Here is a 19278-nt window from a genome sequence, read left to right as displayed (position 1 = left end):
CGTGGATTCTGGGAGTCTTTCCGGCTGTCTCCTCAAGGCCATTGCTCTACCAGCAGGAAAACGAGGATAGAGGGAAGGGTTATCCTGCAGTCCAAGGATGCGTCTTTGATGACCCAGCCAGCAGTCTTGTTGATTCAAGTGACAACAGCCTTCACTGCTTGCCCACATTTGCTGCCACCGAGGCAAGGCTGCACCTCCCAGGATAGAAGGAGAGATGGCAGAGACCATACAGCACTGGCAGCCTAATATTCTGAGGAAACTGGGACACCTAGGCTTTTATTTGGAACCACTTTTTAGGACTTTATTAAGATTTATCAAGGATTAAGGTTACCCTTGAACAACATGGGTTTGAACTGCATGAGTCCAGTAACACATAGTTTTTTCCCAGTAAATACATGCAGTACTACACAATCCATAGATTGTTGATTCTGTGGATTTGGAAGCACAGATCTAAATGGCAGACTGTGGCACTAGAACATCCACAGATTTTGGTATCCATGGTGGGTCCTGGAACCAATCCCCCTCAGATGCTGAGGGACTACTGCAATTCACATAATTGACATGCCACAAAAGTGCAGTTATCTAATGTGTACAATTGATGAGCTTTAACATACGTATAAAGCTGTGAAACCATCGTCACAATCGTGAAAATGTATTTGTCACATACTAACCTCACGCCTTTTTAGAATCTCATTCCATACATTCCTCAGCCCTCCAGACAATCATTGGTTCCTTGATTTACTTTCCTGCATAGGAGATTAATTTGTATTTTCTATAATTTTTCTTTAAAGAAGGCATCTCTTTTATCTTTTTTTAAATCTTTTATTGCAGATTGAACCCAAAACCTTGTGCCTGCTAAGCAGGTGCTTTACCACTGAGCTGTTACCCTCCCTCATGCATTTTCTGTAATGTTAAATAGGCATCATAAGATGTATACTTTTTTTTAACTGGCTTACTTCGTGCTGCACTATTATTTTGAGGTTCAGCAATGATGCTTATGTGAGTAGTTAAATCTTTTTATTTCTGAGTAGTCTCTTCTATGGGTAACCACTCTGATTATCCATTTTTCTCTTTATGGATGTTGGATTATTTCCTGGTTTGGGGTATTACAAATAAAGTTGCTTTAAAGACTTGGTTCAGTTCTTTATATGGATATATGTTTTATTTCCTGTGTGTTAATAACTCAAACTATTACAGTGTAGGTAGATGTTTAACATTTTAAGATAATGCCAAACTGTGTTCTAAAGTGGTTGTTCTCTTTTGCCTTCCCACCAGCAATGTATAAGAATTGTAGTTCCTCCGTGATGCAGTCAGCACTTGATGTGGTCAATCTCTTTAAATTTTAGCCCTTGAAATAAGTCCACAAGAGTCAAAATGTGGAAACAACCCAAATGTCCATCAACACAGAGAAAGACAAGTATCATATGATACCACTTATATGTGGAATCTTTTTAAAAAATGATACATTCTATTTATAAACAAAAACAAATTCATAGACATAGAAAATAAACTAATGTTACCAAAGGGGAGGGATAAATTAGGGGTTGGGAGTTAACAGACACACATTACTGCATATAAAATAGATAAAGAAGGACCTACTGTATAACACAGCGAACTATATTCAATTTCTTGTAATAACATAATAGAAAAGAATCTGAAAAGAAAATGTGTATGTATATGTGTGTGTGTGTATGTATATATATATAGGGGGTGTATGTATAAACCATGTAAATGAATCACTTTGCTGTACACCTGAAATTAACTTTGTGAATCAACTACGCTTCAAAAAAAATTTTTTAAACATCTATCAGCAGATGAGGGGATAAACACAAAGTGGTCTATACATACAATGAAACATTATTCAACCCTGAAAAGGAAGGACATTCTGGTACATGCTACAACAGGAATGAACCTTGAAGACATGCTTAGTGAAATAAGCCAAACATCAAAGGGCAAATGCTATAGGATTCCGCTTACAGGAGTTACCTGGGATAGTCAAATTCAGAGAGACAGAAGCATAATAGAGGTTCCCAGGGTCTGAGGGGAGGAGGGAATGGGGAGTAATTGCTTAATGGGTACAGAGTTTCAGTTCATAATGATGAAAAAGTTCTGGAGATGGATGGTGGTAATGATTGCACAACAATGTGAATCACTTAATGGAACCACTGAACTGAAAATTTAAAGTAGTTGGAATGGTAGATTTTGTTAAACACATTTATCCCAATGAAAAACAGAAAATAGCTTCCCCCCAGTACTATAAATAACCTGTGTAGTATGACCACATCTATTTTTTTATGCAAGATAATATACTGAGTATATGCAAAAGTCTTCCAAGGAAGGAGAATACACATGTGAATTTGAGCTCTGATTCTCACTGCTGTGGTGGGGTTGTGGGAAGTCTTTTTCCCCCTTTGTGCTTTTCCACTTCTTCCAAAATGATTTAGTGGGAAAATAAAATTCTTGCTTGTGAATGTAGAAAGAAAGAAATATTAAACTAAAACAAGCCTTGGTAGAATAGATTAGTTATTGATAATTCAATAATTGTGTTAAAAGTTCATGTTTATGTTAAAAGTTATTTTTGACAAGGAAGTATATCTCAATTCATATAGTAAAAGAATACTGATTTTAAAGCAAATTTTGACCTTTTTGAAGCAAAATGTAAACTTGTTTATCAAATCTTCCCAAATGTCACCACATTTTCCTTGACTCCTATGATCAGGAAACGTGCTGGACACTAAGGTCACCTAAGTCACGTCTCAGGCAGATGCTCTGTAACACAGGTGCTTACAGCTTTTGATGGGAAGACATAAAGAAAGAAAGTGGTGCACGGTGGTCTCATAAGGCCTCTAGAAAGAGAGAGCTGAGGGAGCATGTGGCACCTGGGGATGAAAGGAAAGTGTAGGGTGGCAAAGACCTTAAATGAGCTAAATGAATTCCTATAGTTATACAAAATATTGGCTGTAATCCTTGTGTTGTACAACATATTCTTGTTGCTTCTCTATTTTATACATAGTAGTTTGTATCTCTTACTCCTGGCCCCTCCCACCTCCCCTTTCCCACTGGTAACCATTAGTTCTCTGTATCTGTGAGCCTGTTTATATTTTCTGTATATTCATTTGTTTTATTTTTTAGATTCCACATATAAGTGATAACAGAGTATTTCCCTTTCTATGAGTAATTTCACCAAGTATCATACTTTCTAGGTCTATTCAAGTTGCTGCAGATGGCAGAATTTTGTTCTTTTTTATAGCTGAGTAGTAGTCTGTAAAGTCCATCTTTATCTACTCATCCACTTTTGATGGATAGTTGGGTTGCTTCCATATCTTGGCTATTATAAAAAAATTGGGGTGCATGTATCTTTTCAAATTTGTGTTTTCTTTCTTTTTTTTCTTTTGGGGGGGAGACGATATATACCCAGGAGTGGGAATGTTTGGTCATATGGTAGTTCTGTTTTTAGGTGTTTTGAAGAATCTCCATGCTGTTTTCCATAGTAGCTGCACCAATTTACATTCCCACCAGTGGTGCATGAAGGTTCCCTTTTCTCCACTTCCTTGCCCGCATTTGTTACTTGTAAATTTCTTGATGGTTATTAGTATAGTTTAAATAAATAAATAGGACTAAGTATATGCTTTGTACATAGAAAAATCAGTGCACTTAATAAATCAATGTCATTTCCTCCTGAAGAGAACAGAACCTGGCAAATGCTGCTATGGTTAAAATTCCCTTCCAGTGGATACTGTGTACTGAGTAGACTCAGGCACCACCAGACCTTCCTGTTAACTGTTGCTGCTGGTATCCTGGGGAAGGTCCCCTTCCTCATTCCCTCCTTCCCTCCCTTCCTTCCTTCATTTATTTGAGAAAATTTTTGAAGAAGAAAAGTGGGTTCTGGGTCCTGGTCTTGCCTCTAAACTGAGGTCAGATTTCTAAACTTTGGTTTTGGTTACAGTCATTGCCCGTTTGCCGTCTTTGTCATCTCTGATGTCAGCCATACTGGATCTCTGTTTCTTGTACTGTTCAGTGGAATCCTCAAGGATAAAGTTGTTCAAGTTTTGATATAGTTATGAAACCTAGTCTTTATAGTGCAGTTACAGATTGCATTTCTGTCTTCTATCTGCTCTTCCAGTTGCCTACTGAAAACGTCGTATTGCCGCTTCACATCACAGAGCCATGGGCATTTTTATAGCGCCCCCTGCAGACGATGGTAGGTAACACAATATGTGGGAAATTCCTGATTTAGGCAGAGACCAGATCTCATGACCCCACCTGGAATATGGTTAATGTTTGAGAGAGCAGGATATGCTTAGGAAATCAGGATTGTGCCTCCATAGGGAACTGGCCTCCAGAGGTTCTCTGAGAATCCTCAGTTTGACGTGCCCTCTTGGAGCAGACTTCCAGTTGTGTGGGATTCTGAATCTCTTCTTTAGCTGTGAAACGTGAACCCCATGAGTGACTCCCTGGAGTTTCACTGATACATTTATTATGAACAGCACCTGAAGGGTCTCTCCCAAAGATTCAAGAGTAGTTATTCTCTGATGTCTCTTCTAATAGGTGAAATCTACTAGTTGAAGATTAGGAAGAATCTCTGTTTAAAAGATGTTTTCCAGAGGTGGCCGTAACGACTTGGTGATAGGGGCTAGGTGTAGTGCACGAGTCCCTTGTAATATTTTGCTAAGTCTGCATACAGAGGGCAGAGTCTACTACTGGGGGTGAAATTCCTAGCCACGTGGGCCTTCCAGTTAGTAATTCCTAGCGGAGAACCAATTTGTCAGTGGACTATATGACCGTAAGGGCTAGTGGGAGTATGTTTGGCCAAGGGAGCTCAAGAGTTTTTGAAAGTTTTGCTGATTTTAAAAATGCCATCAGCCCTTTCAGCTTTCCTAGAAGATTGTGGGTGATGAGGACAGTGTTGTTTCTGAGTTGGGGGTAACACCTTACAGAATTCTTCTCTGAAGATCCCCATAGTATGACACAGTCACTTGATAGAAACATTGGGATTACCCAGGTTGGAAACAAAATCAGTCAGCTTTTCAGAGATTCTTATGGTAGTAGCTGTTCAAAGAAATGGTTTAACCCAGCCTGAAAACAGACAATAACTAAAACATATTCAAATTGCATGGAGGGTAGAAGCTGGGTAAAATCCATCAAAAATGTTCAAATTCATCTTGGTGGTGCTTGGGAAGCCCAGGTCATGCGTGCAGTACCTATTCATGCCCCACCCCATCTGGAGACCATCCAGTAGGGATCAGAACTTTGGTCAGAGCCAGGTGTAAACCCTGCCCACCTCTTCCCCCTCAACTCCCTGCCCCAGAGGCACTTTACCCCCCTCCCCCAGAATGATCAGGACTCTGAGGCTAGCTCCTCACTTCAAGCCCTTTCTGAAGCTCATGAGCTCTTAAACATCCTCCAACAGCCCCCAAGGCAAGTCTGCTCCCTCTCCCCATTTTGTACTGGGGGAAACTGAACCTGGGTTGGGGGATAGAGGGGAGTCTCTTGCTGTGACCCCCAGTGAGGGGTGGGGACCCAGGAATCAATTCCAAGTCCATGGCCTAGTACCTCGGGGAGTCTGTGTCCTTAGTCTCGTCAGGGGGCACCGTGAGGCATGACCCACTCCTACCTGCCTATCTGAATTGTGTACACTGTCAATTCATCACATGAAATACGACCATGTGTCTCAAAAAAAACCACGTGTAACGGTGCTGTCACTTCTAACCAGTAAAGCAGTCCTCAGTGCATTCTGAAGGACTGTCTCCCAGGTTTTAATCCTCAAGTTGGCTGGATAAAATTTTCTATTTTTTTCTTAGATTTGACTGTTGATTAACTTTTTGTTGACATCAAATACTTATACTGAGAAGCATTAAAGACCGATTTGTTGCTTTATGTATGTTTGGTCAGGAAGCAAGGGGAAAATACTCCAGGTAAGGCTATCACAGGGAAGACCGAGGGTAGGGGAGGGGCCACCCGGAGGCAGTAGTTTAAGAAAGAAAGAAGGAGAATCTTTGTAGTTCCAACAGAAAACCTCTCTCTTGTGTATATCCCTCTGGGGTAGCCCCTTGCCCATCTGGCCACCGTACCAAGGGGGTGGGTAATAGCCGGAGGCAGAGTAAGTGCTCAGCATGCCTGAGGGCCTGGGTTCAATCCCCAGTACCTCCATTAAATAAGTAAATCTAATTACCCCCCCAAAAAGAATGTAGGAGTCAAACAATAATAAATAGTATATTGGTAACTATAATACAAGTTCTTTCACAATACATGACCTACTACAGCACAACCTATAATATAGCGTAAGTGACACGTGGTATTATGCCCTCTGCCTGATCCCTACACTCCTTGTAAGATAACTAGCATATCAGCATAATTTGTCAGGGCACACAGGCTCAGGCTCATACTTTGCAAGGTGAATATTTTAGGCCAGTGGTTCTTAATTTGGGTGTATGTAAGCATGACTGTTACTGAACCGAACTTGGGTCTGCTCATTTGAGCAGTAAATCCAATCTGTTGACACTGGGTTGTGGTGAAGGAAAGTGCAGTGTTTATTGTAAGGCACCAACCAGGCAAGGAGTCCAGGGCAGCTACTGCTCAAACACACTCAAACTCCCTGATGAGTTTCAGGGAAGCATTTTTTAAAGGCAAGGTGAGGGGCGGGGGGAGTCATGGGGTGTGTGATCTGCTCGTCCGCAGAGAACTGATTGGTTGATGCTGAGGTAACAGGGCAATGTCACAGGCGATAACATGATCAGTCCTCAGGCCCCAGTAGGTCTGGGGCTGTGTGCTCATGGTCATCAAGTAGCTAACTTCTCCCACTTGGTGGGGGTTTTAGCATCTGTAAACCACTCAGGGATGTGCATCAGATACTGCCATCTACTTCTGAAAGGCACTGAAGCTTCTGTGACTACCATATGGCTATTCACTGTTTAAAAGTTTACTAGTTTTCCTGGCTGAACTCCTGATTTTCTCCCTATATGTTCACATCCTTTCCATCCTTTCAATCATTAGTTCTTTTTATTGCAGGGTGGGAGGTAATTAGGCTTCTTATTTTTTTGATAGAGGTTCTGGGGGTTGAAGCCAGGACCTCATGCATACTGGGCAGGGGCTGTACCTCTGAGCTACACCCTCCCCCCATCAATCATTAATTCTTTTTTTTTTCCCCTGGCTTAAAATACTTTTTTTTTATTGCCCAGGATATTTTTTTCGTGTGTCTTATTTTTTTTCCATTTGTTTTATTTCCTTTTGTTTTGAATAACTATAAATTCAAGCTTCGGGAAGCTTGCCTTTGTCTTGAAAAACTAAAAAGCATAGCTTTTGTATCATTTGCTAACCTGATCTGGTTTTGAGAGAGAGGTGGGAATTATCCTGCAAGAGTTAAATTTATCCCACGAATGATGCAGGTCTAGATCTGTTGGTACTAAAAGGAGATAACAGCATTGCTGACAAAATTATCATCTGCTGGTGGCATTTGTGGAAAAGAAGCCCTTGCAAATTTCTAAACAACAGTAAACTCTGTGAGGAAATTCTGAAGTGTTTTATGGGCCAAAAAGGGAATGAGGTTAGTAAAATACCCCAAAAGAGTTTGAATACTGGATTTGAGAGTTACTGGAACTTGGATATGTAAAAATAGGGAGGTAGGTTGGGTCATGGTTACAACGGTCTCAAGTTCAAATAAACTCCTGTGACAAGACACCACTTCACAAGTCACACACTTTCCCACGGCTCTTCTTTCCTTCAGCAGGTGCTGGCAGGTGTGCTCGCTCATTTTCCAGTGTAGATGCCTAGCTCCAAAGCCGAAACATGGGAGAGGAGGAGAGATGGAGTGAGCACCTTAAGAAACTCTGCGGAGAAAATACCCCCTTTCTCCATGGCGCCACTTTTCCTTGTGCTTAGAGAGACAGAGTGCCTCGGGTGCCTGAAGTGGAGCTCCTTGGGCGGGGTGTTTTCAGGTCTACTGGGCCCGCTGGACACCCAGTCCACGCTTTTATTCAAAGCATCTACTTCTTCCTCTCCTGCTGCAACTTCTCCTCTCACTGGGCGCTCTGGTCCCCGCTGGTGTGCATTTCCACCTCAAACATGGTCTGCCCATCTTCTTGTGGGGAAGGGCTGTCACAGTGAGAACTGCCTCTTGAACTACTCTGTCGAGATTCATGCTGTGCATCCTGTTCTCCATGTCTCCACTGTGGATAGAGGAGCAGGAGGGTACGTGTTCTAGTCCCTCATTTTCCCCAGTGCCATTATCATTGCCATTACTGCTGTTCCTGGGGAGCTCCACCAGGAGCTGTGGAGGCTGGCTGGCAGGGCAGAGGCTCTTCACCTTCCTCACGGTTGTGGGGGGCGGGGGCTGCTCTGCTAGATGAGACGACGTTGCCGGGCGGCTGGAAGAGCTGCGGCCTGAGCAGGCCTGTCTCCGGTTCTCGGGCAGCAACAAAACAAGCTGAGTCCCCCACCAATCATTAATTCTCGAGCCAGGCTTCTGTGCTTGGGGGGTGCCTCGGAGACTACAGCTCTTCTATGAAGAAGAGGCAGGCAGAGGAATATTTATATATATATATATATATTTTCTGATTCTTTCCCATTATAAGTTATTACAAGATACTGAATATAGTTCCCTGTGCTATACAGTAGGTCCTTATTGTTTATCTGTTTTATGCCTAGTAATGTGTATATGTTAATCCCAAACTCCTAATTTATACCCCCTTCCCGCTTTCCCCTTTGGTATCCATAGGTTTGTTTTCTATGTCTGTGAGTCTGTTTCTGTTTTGTAAATAAGTTCATTTGTGTCATTTTTCAGATTCCACCTATAAGTGATATCATATATTTGCCTTTCTCTGTTTGACTTCCTTCACTTAGTATGATAATCTCAAGGCCCATCCATGTTGCTCCAAATTGGCATTATTCCATTCATTTTTATGGCTGAGTAATATTCCATGTATATTTATACCACAGTTTCTTTATCCATTCATCAGTTGAAGGACATATAGGTTCTTTCCATGTCTTGCTATTGTAAATAGTGCTGCTATGAACATTGGAGTGCGTGTATCTTTTCCAGTTAGAGTCTTCTCCAGATATATGCCCAGGAGTGGATTTGCAAGATCATATGGTAACTATTTTCACCTTTTAAGAAAATGTTTATTTTTCAAAGGTCTCACATATTTATTACCAAGCCAGAGCAATAGTGGAGAAACACTGACACAAAGAGAAAAATCATGTCCCCAAACACATCCGGCCATTCAGACAGCAGTACTGTTTTCAGAGTGATATGGTAAGATGCAAGTGACCTTGTGTGCCACCTCCTGTGCGGCTCCTTACAGACCCAGCTTGGTTCTTCTCCAATGTCTTCTCTTGGAGTTGTACCTGATTTTATTACCAGTCTTCATTCGAATCCTTTGGGGAATGGGACCATTCTGCTTTTGTTGTTAGCCAGAAACCCCTTGATCCTGAAAGTCTTGTGAGAAGACTCGATGCAGCCTGCAGCATTGGCCCAGCTCACAGACACCTCCAGTCTTAAAGCCACCCCAGAGCCAGTGGTGACAGATAGACTTACCATGATGAGGACCTATTTTCACCTTTTAAAGGACCCTCAATACTGTCCTCCATAGTGGCTGCACCAATTTACATTCCCACCAACAGTGTAGGAGACTTCCTTTATCTCCACACTCTTTCTAGTATTTATTATTTGTAGACTTTTTAATGGTGGCCATTCTGACTGGTGTGAGGTGACATCTTATTGTTTTGATTTGCATTTCTCTAACAATTAGTGATGCTGACCATCTTTTCATGTGCCTGTTGACCATCTGGATGTCTTCTTTGGAGAAATGTCTACTTAGGTTTTCTGCCGATTTTGATATTAAGCTGTATGAGCTGTTAATACATTTTGGAAGTTAATCCCTTGTCAGTAGCATTGTTTCCAAATATCTTCTCCCAGCCCATAAGTTGTCTTTTGGGTTTTTTTGTTTTGTTTTGTTTTTTGGGGGGTGGTAATTAGGTATTTTTAGAGGAGGTACTGGGGTTTGTACCCAGGACCTCCTGCATGCTAAGCAGGCACTCTATCACTTGAGCTACACTCTCCCCCCTTGTCTTTTGGTTTTGTTTATGGTTTCCTTTGAAGTGCAAAAGCTTTTAAGTTTATTAAGTCCCATTTGTTTATTTTTGTTTTTATTTCCATTACTCTAGGAGATGGAGAACCCCCCCCCCAAATTGCTGTAATTTATGTCAAAGAGTGTTCTGCCTATCTTTTCCTCTAAGAGTTTTATAGTATCTGGTCTCACATGTAAGTCTTTAATCTGTTTTTACTTTATTTTCACATGTGGTGTTAGAGAATGTTCTAGTTTTACTCTTTCACATGCAGCTCTCCAGTTTTCCCAGCACCACTTACTGAAGAGACTGCCTTTGCTCTATTATATATCCTTGCTTCCTTTGTCACAGGTTAATTGACCATAGTTGTGTGGGTTTATTTCTGGGCTTTCTGTCCTGTTCCATTGATCTATATGTCTGTTTTTGTGCCAGATTGTTTTGGTTCCTGTAACCTTGTAATGGTCTGAAGTCAGGGAGCATGATTCCTTCAGCTCTGTTCTTCTTTCTCCAGGTTGTTTTGGCTATTTGGGGTCTTTTGTGTTTCCATACAAATTAAAAATTTTTGTTCTAGTTCTGTGAAAAATGCCATTGGTAATTTGACAGGGATAGCATTGAAGCTGTAGATTGCCTTGGGTAATATGTTCATTTTAACAATATTGATTCTTCCAATCCAAGAGCACAATATATCTTTCCATCTGTTTGTATCACCTTCAATTTCTTTGATCAGTGTCTTATAATTTTTGGAGTACAGTGCTTTGGCATCCTCAGGCAGGTTTATTCCTAGGTATTTTATTCTTTTTGATGCAATGGTAAATGGGGTAGTTTCCTTAATTTTTTTCTTTCTGATATTTTGTTGTTAGTATATAGAAATGCAGTGGATTTCTGTATATTAATTTTGTATCCAGCAGCTTTACTGAAATCATTGATGAGCTCTATTAGGTTTCTGGTGGCATCTTTAGAATTTTCTATGCATAGTATCATGTCATCTGCAAACAGTGACCGTTTTACTTCTTCCTTTCCAATTTGGATTTCTTCTATTTCTTTTTCTTCTCTGACTGCTGTGGCTAGGACTTCCAAAACTATGTTGAATAAAAGTGGTGAGCGTGGGCATCCTTGTCTTGTTCCTGATCTTAGAGGGAATACTTTCAGCTTTTCACCATTGAGTATGATGTTGGCTGTGGGTTTGTCATGTATGGCCTTTATTATGTTGAGGTATGTTCCCTCTATGCCCACTTGCTGAAGAGTTTTTTTTATCATAAATGGATGTTGAATTTTATCAAAAGCTTTTCCTGTATCTACTGAGATGATCATATTGTTTTTATTCTTCAATCTGTTAATATAGGCTATCACATTGCTTGATTTGCAGATATTGAACAATTCTTGCATCCCACTTGATCATGGTGTACGATCCTTTTAATGTACTGTTGGAGTCAGTTTGCTGGTATTTTGTTAGGATTTTTGTGTTGGTGGTCCATTTTTTTTCCCAACTTCAGCTAAAAAAAAAATTGTACAGATTTAGACAGAACACTTGCTAAACACAAGGAAGGTAGGTACATGTTTCTGCAGAATACACAGCAAAGGGATGGGTATTTCTTGAACATGTATCAGAATCACTTGCGAGCTTGTTACAGCACAAGTTCTTTGGCCTGAGCCACAGAGTGCCTGATTCGATTCTGGGTTCACGATTGAGAATGTGTGTTTATAGTGAATTCCCTAGTGACACTGATGGTGAAGGTCCAGGGATCAAAATATGAACCAGGGTTCTAGGAAAGCTGAGGCTGCCTGGTTCTAGGCACCAGTTCACCATAGTGGAAATTTTCAAGCTCTGAGAGGCAGTCAAAATTTATTACTCACATCCCTTGAGTGTCTCTGCCATGAACAAAGCAAAGGAATGGCTAACAGGGCTGGTATCCCAGGCTCTCCACTGCTGAGACCTGTGAAGCCTCCACCCACTGAACAACCTAGTCACCTTCTTCTTTGGCCTGAAACTTATTGCAAAATTACCCACAGGGCTCATCCCTTACCTCCATTTCAAGCCTTTTTTGCAATGGCCCCCTTATTAAGGAGGCTTCCCTTTCTGTGCTGTGTAACATTGTATTTCATACCATAGTTCTTAGGACACTTACCTTGCCTTCTTTTTCCAATTTGTCTGCCACATTCTAACATACTATATAATTATCTATTCTTTTATTTTTCTGGTCTTTCTTCCTTGAATACAATTTAAGTCCCATGAATTCAGGGGTCTTTGTCTCCCTTATGACCCAATGTCTCCCATTAAGCACCTAAAACCAAACATTTGCTCATTGATCATTAGTGAGACCAGGCAATAAACATGAAATCACAGCTTCCCTGTATATCTTTACAATTCTGGCTACTCTAAATGTCTCCTTTAACTCTCCTTCCAGTATTGCTCAAAATTTTCAGGAATGAAGAATAATCACATTTGGAGGCAAAACCTTCAGAGTGACCATTCTAGTCATGCGTTCAGCTTAATTCTATGTCTTCTCAGCTATGATTGCTAAAATTTCTCTGAGGTCTGAACTTTTTTCACCTTCCAGTGATGTTTCACCAGAACTATTTCTGCTACCACATTTGAATCACCACTTAGACATTATTAATAGCTCTGTATAATTTGCATTTTGTAAATATTTTCTGAGATAATATCAATTATTCATGCAGACCCTCCCTGCATTGAAAAAGAAATGATAATCACTTACTGGCAATGAAATCACACATTTAACACGCTCCCAATATCTTCAGGATAAGAGCACCCTTTGCATATATGCTCCAACTATGAACAATGCAGCCATTGGAAAGCATCAAAATAGCATGTTTCTCATTGTCCTCTTTTTTTTTTTTTTATTGTCCTCTTTTTGAGATTGATTGTTAGATTCCTAAAAGGAACTGAATGTATGTTAGGATATCAAGTAAGAGATACTAAATGGATAAAAGTGTTGCTCAATGAATTGGACAGAATAATTGACTCTACAGACAGGGGAGATGTTTTCTTTGGGAACTACAGACTGATCTTTTAAAGAAAAATTATTCAGACACTTGTAAAACGTTGAGATTTATAGCCAAGGAGCAAGGGGGTGGGTTGTCAGTGGAAGAGTGTAGGGAAATTCTTCCTAAACTGACCTAACCAATTCTTGCAGAATGAAGGGCAGTGTGATCAGCTATCACCCATCTGATGGCGAAGGATGAGGAAATTTCATCAGATATCAGTGGTGGTCAGATATCAGTGGCAATCAGATATTGAGGATGGTAAATTCTTGCCAAACCAACTTCGCAGAATTCTTGCTCTTAAGGACAAGGCCCAAGAACTGGGCCTGATCGAAAAAAGGCCTAGGGAATCCTGACTAAAGTTTAGGCAGATCTGTTAGATCTGTCTTTACACTCCTGATTCAGGGTGGCCCAACATCCTTCCTCCATCTTCCTTGACTAAACACCATCTAGAGGGGGCGAGGGTATATAGCTCAAGAGGTAGAGCATGCACAAGGGCCTGGGTTCAATCCCCAGTACCTCAAACAAAGAAATCAATAAACCGAATTACTTCCCTCCTCAAGCACAAAAACAAACACAAAAACAAAAAACCCACAATCTGGAGTATTTTCTCTTTTCTCCCTGACCAAAAATATACATAGACTGGCAAACTGGCGTTATGCTTTGGAGGGCATGCATTTGAACTGAAATAAGATACTGTTTATTCGCTTCTGCTAACAGTGGACACCTTGTGTCTGAATGAGTATAAAAACGGTATGTTTATTTGGATTTGTAGCCTTTGGTGGCATCTGAAATAGTATTTTTAGCCTCTGAGAACATGCTGAACTTCACCGAGTCTGAAATAGTATGTCTCCAAACACTTGGGTAATCAGCTGCAGAGAGCACTTGGCAGCATATGATGAAGACTCCTTTAAACAGCAGGCGAAGCTCACCTGGGTATGCCGTTTCCCAACTTCTACCGGCGGAACTCGGCCTTGCTCTTCCTCCAGAAACCTGTTCGCACGGAGTCTGCGGAACTGCGGGGACTACATTATCCAGAATGCTCAGAACGAGCGGCAGCAGCGCCACCCAATGAGAGCTTAGCGCGAGGAAGTCATAAAAGCTGAGGGCGGGACTTCCGGCATCCTCCTCACGGTGGCCATGTTAGCTGCTCCCGGTTTTGTTCAATCGGTGTGAGAGGTTCGGGAGTTGTGGTTCATTCTGAGGTGACCGAACCGAGAAGGTCAGAGAGGAGGCGCTGTCCCCGCCGCACAGAGGCCGGTCCGAGGTTTGGCGACGCCGCTTGGGGACCCCCGCGCCCCCCTCCTCTCAAGCCGCTCCCGCCCTCAGACCCCGATGGCGGCGGCCGCGCTGAGGGATCCGCCTCAGGTAAACGCGCGTCCTCGGGGCCCGCGCGGCCCTCTCCAGCCGGACACTAGAGCCGCGAGTGCGGGGCGCCTGCTCGCGTGCCTGCGGCCCGGGCCCCGGGGTGCAGGCCGGTGAGAGGTCCCCAGGCGGGGGGACGCCTGCTGAAGGGCGAACTGAGCACAGAAGTTGAGTAGCTACCCCGAGTCTCAGTCTTCAGGGCCAGGCGTGGGTATAGGACGCGGCGCTGAGGTCCCCGGGCGGCGTCGCCTGAGCCATCCAATCCCGCCATAGATGCCTGCCTTTTCAGACATGCCCTTTTCCGCATTCTCAGGGCTGCAGAAGCGCTTACGGAGCCAACACAGCCAGGGGCGTGTTGGGAATGGGCTCATTCCCGCACTGCCCCTAACCTCCGCCCACATGTTCCCTGAACTGTGGTTTCTTGTGGCTCTTACGTGCCGTACCCCCAGCTTGGGGTCGGAAACCCTGGAGAAACCGCAAGCCCAGGGTCCTGAGTCCATGCCAAGAGTTACATGAAAGTGTTCTGTTTCTGGCAACCGGTGTAAACGGTTGTGGAAGGTTATCCCAGAAACTGGTAGCAGGCTGTGCACATCTTGAGGTGAAACTGAGCTGAGAGTTTGCAGGAAAAGACAAGTTCTCTTTTCTTTCAGGTGGGAACAAAGATCAGGGAACAGGAATCAGGATTGGAATGACAAGTTGCGTGTCTATTCCGGTGGTGACGAGAGGTTTGGGTCAGAGGAGGGAGGTTGTAGTACCAAGATCTTAATTCTCTCCATCTGATAACTGTATAAAGTATAGACTGTGGGTTTGAGGGAGAGGAGCCTCCAGGGTGGAGGCTACTGCGGTAATCCAGGTGAGGGTCAGTGGGCCAGAGTCTTGATTGCAGAGATGTGATTGGATTCTGGATGTATGTTTTAAAAAGTGACAACTGTTTTCTAATGTGGACCACGAAGGAGTGAGATAGGATTTCGGGATGTTCCTAAGATGTTTTTTCTTAGCAGCTGTGGGAATGGAAGCTCTGTCACCTGAGGTGAGGAAGTTGGTAGTAGCAGTAATATTCCCCAGAAGTATCAGGAGCTTCTGAGATGTTTCCAAGACCATTAAGTGGAGACATTAAGTGAGCAGCAAAATACACAGGTCTGGAAACCTGGGGTGTGGGACACTGAGGTGGTGGTGACCATAGGCATGTGGCTGTGGGATCCAGCCTCAAGGATGATGCATCCTTGGAGAGGGCGTATGCTTGATGACCCCAGGGCCCTGGTACTGAGGCTTATGTGACCTTGGCCACACCAGCCAAATAGCCTGCCATGAGCCTGTGGATCTCTCTGTGCAAGGTCCACAACTTAGCTGTTTACTTGTCCACCTGCCTTTTCCTGCTGATGGTTGGCCCCAGTGATCGGTGGGGCCATTTGAAGACAGTGGCACCTATGGTGCCAGGGCCTTGTTTCTCCTCTGAGTTGGAGAGCTTGGGAGGAGGATGGGCATGTGTCGGGGTTGGATTATTGTCCTTGAGAAGGGGCTGTTTATGGTTTCATCTGTCCCTGTCTTGCCAGGGCAGTGTGACCTTTGAGGATGTGGCCGTATATTTCTCCTGGGAGGAATGGGATCTCCTTGATGAGGCTCAGAGATGCCTGTACCACAACGTGATGCTGGAGAACCTGGCACTTATAACCTCCTTGGGTAAGGCTCTCGGACCCACCCCTGTGCCCTGAGCTAGTCTCTGCTGTCCTTCCCCTCAGGAGCAGTGTACCCTTGTACATCAGGCCTGGAGGCACTGCTTTCTCCCCGGTTTTGTGGGGAGGCACTGTGGTTGGGTGCTGAGACTAGCGCACTGCCCTCTCCTTCCTTCAGCAGGCCCACTGCTGGCTTCCCTGTGGACTTGCAGGGAGGGAACCAGGGGCAAGAGTCTGGCGTGAGCCTGCTGTGTAGCACCTTGCTTCCCTTCTCCCTGACCGAGTGCCTTCCTCTGGATTTGGGCCACCTGTGTGCTCCACGTTCTGCTTCCTTCCTCCAGCTGACGTTCCCTCATACCTGCCTGTGCCGGGAGTTGCTATCACTGATACAGTTAATACTTAAATGAACCACAGACTGATCTCGCAAGACCTCCTTGTGAAGTTCTCTGTGTAATATTTAGTTTTCCGTCCTGTGGGCTGTCATGTGCTGAGTTGTGTGGGGACAGTGCTGGCTACTCATCTACTCATCTGTGTGTCATTCCCTTAGTTATTGTATCACCAAGGTGCCATGCATTTGATCACTGAGGAGGTGGCTCTCAGTGTGTATATGAATCAAGCAAGATGCCTCAGAGGGAGTCTGGCCCTGCAGAGTAGCACACGGAGGAGGACTTGATGACAGTGCTGTGTTCACATCATGCTAGAGAACCTGTTATGTTTGACTGGTATTTTGATGCCAGTGTCCATACTTCATTTCTGTTTTCCTTCCCCTTTTTTGATACTTTACTGATTCATCATCTCTGTTGTCACTTCTACTCTTACTTACAACCTAGGGTTAAACTCATGTTTCTGGATTCCTCTCTCACCTGTTCTTCTCACCACTCCATCTGCAGTGCTGTCCACATTGGCCCCTGTGTGTTGCATCATGAGGTGTGCACACATCCTTAAACAGTCCTTGAATACCAGCTGCCCTGGTATCGTTGTGTTTTCTTGGATCTTGACACAACCCTTCTATACAGCATTCGTGTGTCACCAGCAGACAAGTTCCTCTTGAAAGTTGTTTACAGAGGAATGAATTGCAGACCCCATCTCTTCTCTTTGTGGCCACCACATGGTTGTGTCCTTCACCTCATGAGGCCTCTTCCAGTCTGTGATCTTTATAACCCAGTATTGCTAAGCACGCCATCCTCAACCACAACCAACTCCTTGGTCCTACAAACAATCCCATGGACAGGTTCCTCAGTTACTACATATACTTGTGTAGTAGCTGCTCCCCTCCTACCAAAGTCACTGTGCACTTGACCAGCATTACTTGCTTTCAGGTTGGCATGGAGCAGAGGATGAAGAGGCATCTTCTGAACAGATCATTTCTATACAAGGAATGTCACAGGTCAAGGATCCCCATACAGCTGTGTCCCCCCAGAAGGCCCATCCTTGTGAGATATGTGGCCTGGACTTGAGAGACAGTTTGCACTTGACTGAGCACCAGAGAACACACTGTGGGCAGAAATTGTACAATATTGAGCCATCGGGAAAACAACTGTATTTCTGTGCAGAACTTCAGCATCAGAAGCAGCACGTTGGGGAGAAATGCTTCAGAAGCAACATGGACAGAAGCTCTTTTGGGAAAGACTGCAGATTTTTTGTGTTGGGGAAGTCTTTTCCCTGTGGTGAGGCCACACACACTAGGGAGAAGTCAAACAGGAGAAATGCATGTGGGGCAGCCTTTCACAGGGGAAAAACTCATTACAACTCTGGAGAATGCACAAAGGACTTTGGTTACAAACACGTACTTGTTCAGCACGAAAGAGTCGTAACTAGAGAAAAATGCTACATATGTAGTGAATGTGGTAAATCTTTTAGCAAAAGCTATAGCCTCAATGACCACTGGAGAGTTCACACTGGGGAAAAGCCCTATGAGTGTGGGGAATGTGGGAAATCCTTTAGGCAGAGCTCTAGCCTCATTCAACACCGGAGAGTTCACACTGGAGTAAGGCCTCATGAGTGTGATGAATGTGGAAAATTATTTAGTAACAAATCTAACCTCATTAAACATCGGAGAATTCATACTGGAGAGAGGCCTTATGAGTGTAGTGAATGTGGGAAGTCCTTTAGTGAAAGCTCTGCCCTCCTTCAGCATCGGAGTGTTCACACCGGAGAAAGGCCTTACGAGTGCAGTGAGTGTGGGAAATTCTTTACATACCACTCGAGTCTCATAAAACACCAGAGAGTTCATTCTGGATCAAGGCCCTATGAGTGCAGTGAGTGTGGAAAATCCTTTACTCAGAACTCTAGCCTCATTGAACACCATAGAGTTCATAGTGGAGAAAGGCCTTATAAGTGCAGTGAATGTGGGAAATCTTTTAGCCAGAGCTCTGCACTTCTGCAACATCGGAGAGTTCACACCGGAGAAAGGCCGTATGAGTGCAGTGAATGTGGGAAATTCTTTACTTACAGCTCCAGTCTCTTAAAACACCAGAGAGTTCACACTGGATCAAGGCCTTACGAGTGTAGTGAATGTGGGAAATCCTTTACTCAGAACTCCAGCCTCATTAAACACAGGAGAATTCACACGGGAGAAAGGCCTTATGAGTGCAGTGAATGTGGAAAATCTTTTAGCCATAGCTCCAGCCTCATTAAACACCGAAGAGTTCATACTGGTTAAAGGCCTTATGAGCACAGTGAATTTGGGAAATTGTTTACCCATAGGTCCAGTTTTAATGTTCACACTGGTGAAAGGCTTTATGAATACTTGAATGTGGGAAATTATTTACCTAAAACTCCAGGCTTCTAAAACACTATAACATCACATTGGATGAAGGCCTTATGAATATGGCAAATATGGAAAATCATTTAGCCAAAGTCTTGCCTCGTTATACTCCAGAGAATTCACAGTGGAGAAAGGCCTTATGAGTTCAGTGAATGAAAGAAAGCCTTCAGCTGAAGGTCTTACACCTCATTGGATACCACCAATTTCAAGTGGGAGAACTAACTTCAGTGTGCAGGTACATACGACTTCTGTTCAGTGTAACAACAATGGAGAAGATCCTTTATGAAGATGCTGTTTGCCTGTATTGAACCTCAGCCAAACATCCACATGAATTCCAGGTATGTGGGAGCTGCACTGTACTTTTTAACCTACCCAGGGCCCTTGCCAGATTCATGTCACTGACAGTTC

General features: G+C 43.4%; 1 protein-coding gene and 1 pseudogene across 1 annotated transcript in view; one reads left to right on the top strand and one right to left on the bottom strand.

The window, feature by feature from the left end:
* The window catches only part of LOC105074435 (uncharacterized), a 93847-nt gene that overhangs the window by 49152 nt on the left and 25417 nt on the right, over nt 1-19278 (top strand). Inside the window, exons 2-3 of the mRNA XM_074370919.1 lie at nt 15984-16110; nt 17423-19208. Coding sequence (XP_074227020.1) covers nt 15984-16110; nt 17423-18765 — 1470 coding nt within the window. The 3' untranslated portion in view covers nt 18766-19208. The remainder of the gene's footprint in view (nt 1-15983; nt 16111-17422; nt 19209-19278) is intronic.
* LOC123618775 (BCL2/adenovirus E1B 19 kDa protein-interacting protein 3-like pseudogene) lies at nt 7720-9585 on the bottom strand (annotated as a pseudogene).

This window comes from Camelus bactrianus, chromosome 9, assembly GCF_048773025.1.
Source record: "Camelus bactrianus isolate YW-2024 breed Bactrian camel chromosome 9, ASM4877302v1, whole genome shotgun sequence".
Taxonomy (NCBI): Eukaryota; Metazoa; Chordata; class Mammalia; order Artiodactyla; family Camelidae; genus Camelus; species Camelus bactrianus.
Note: the sequence above shows the minus strand (reverse complement) of the source record. Positions and strands in the feature narration are given on the sequence as shown.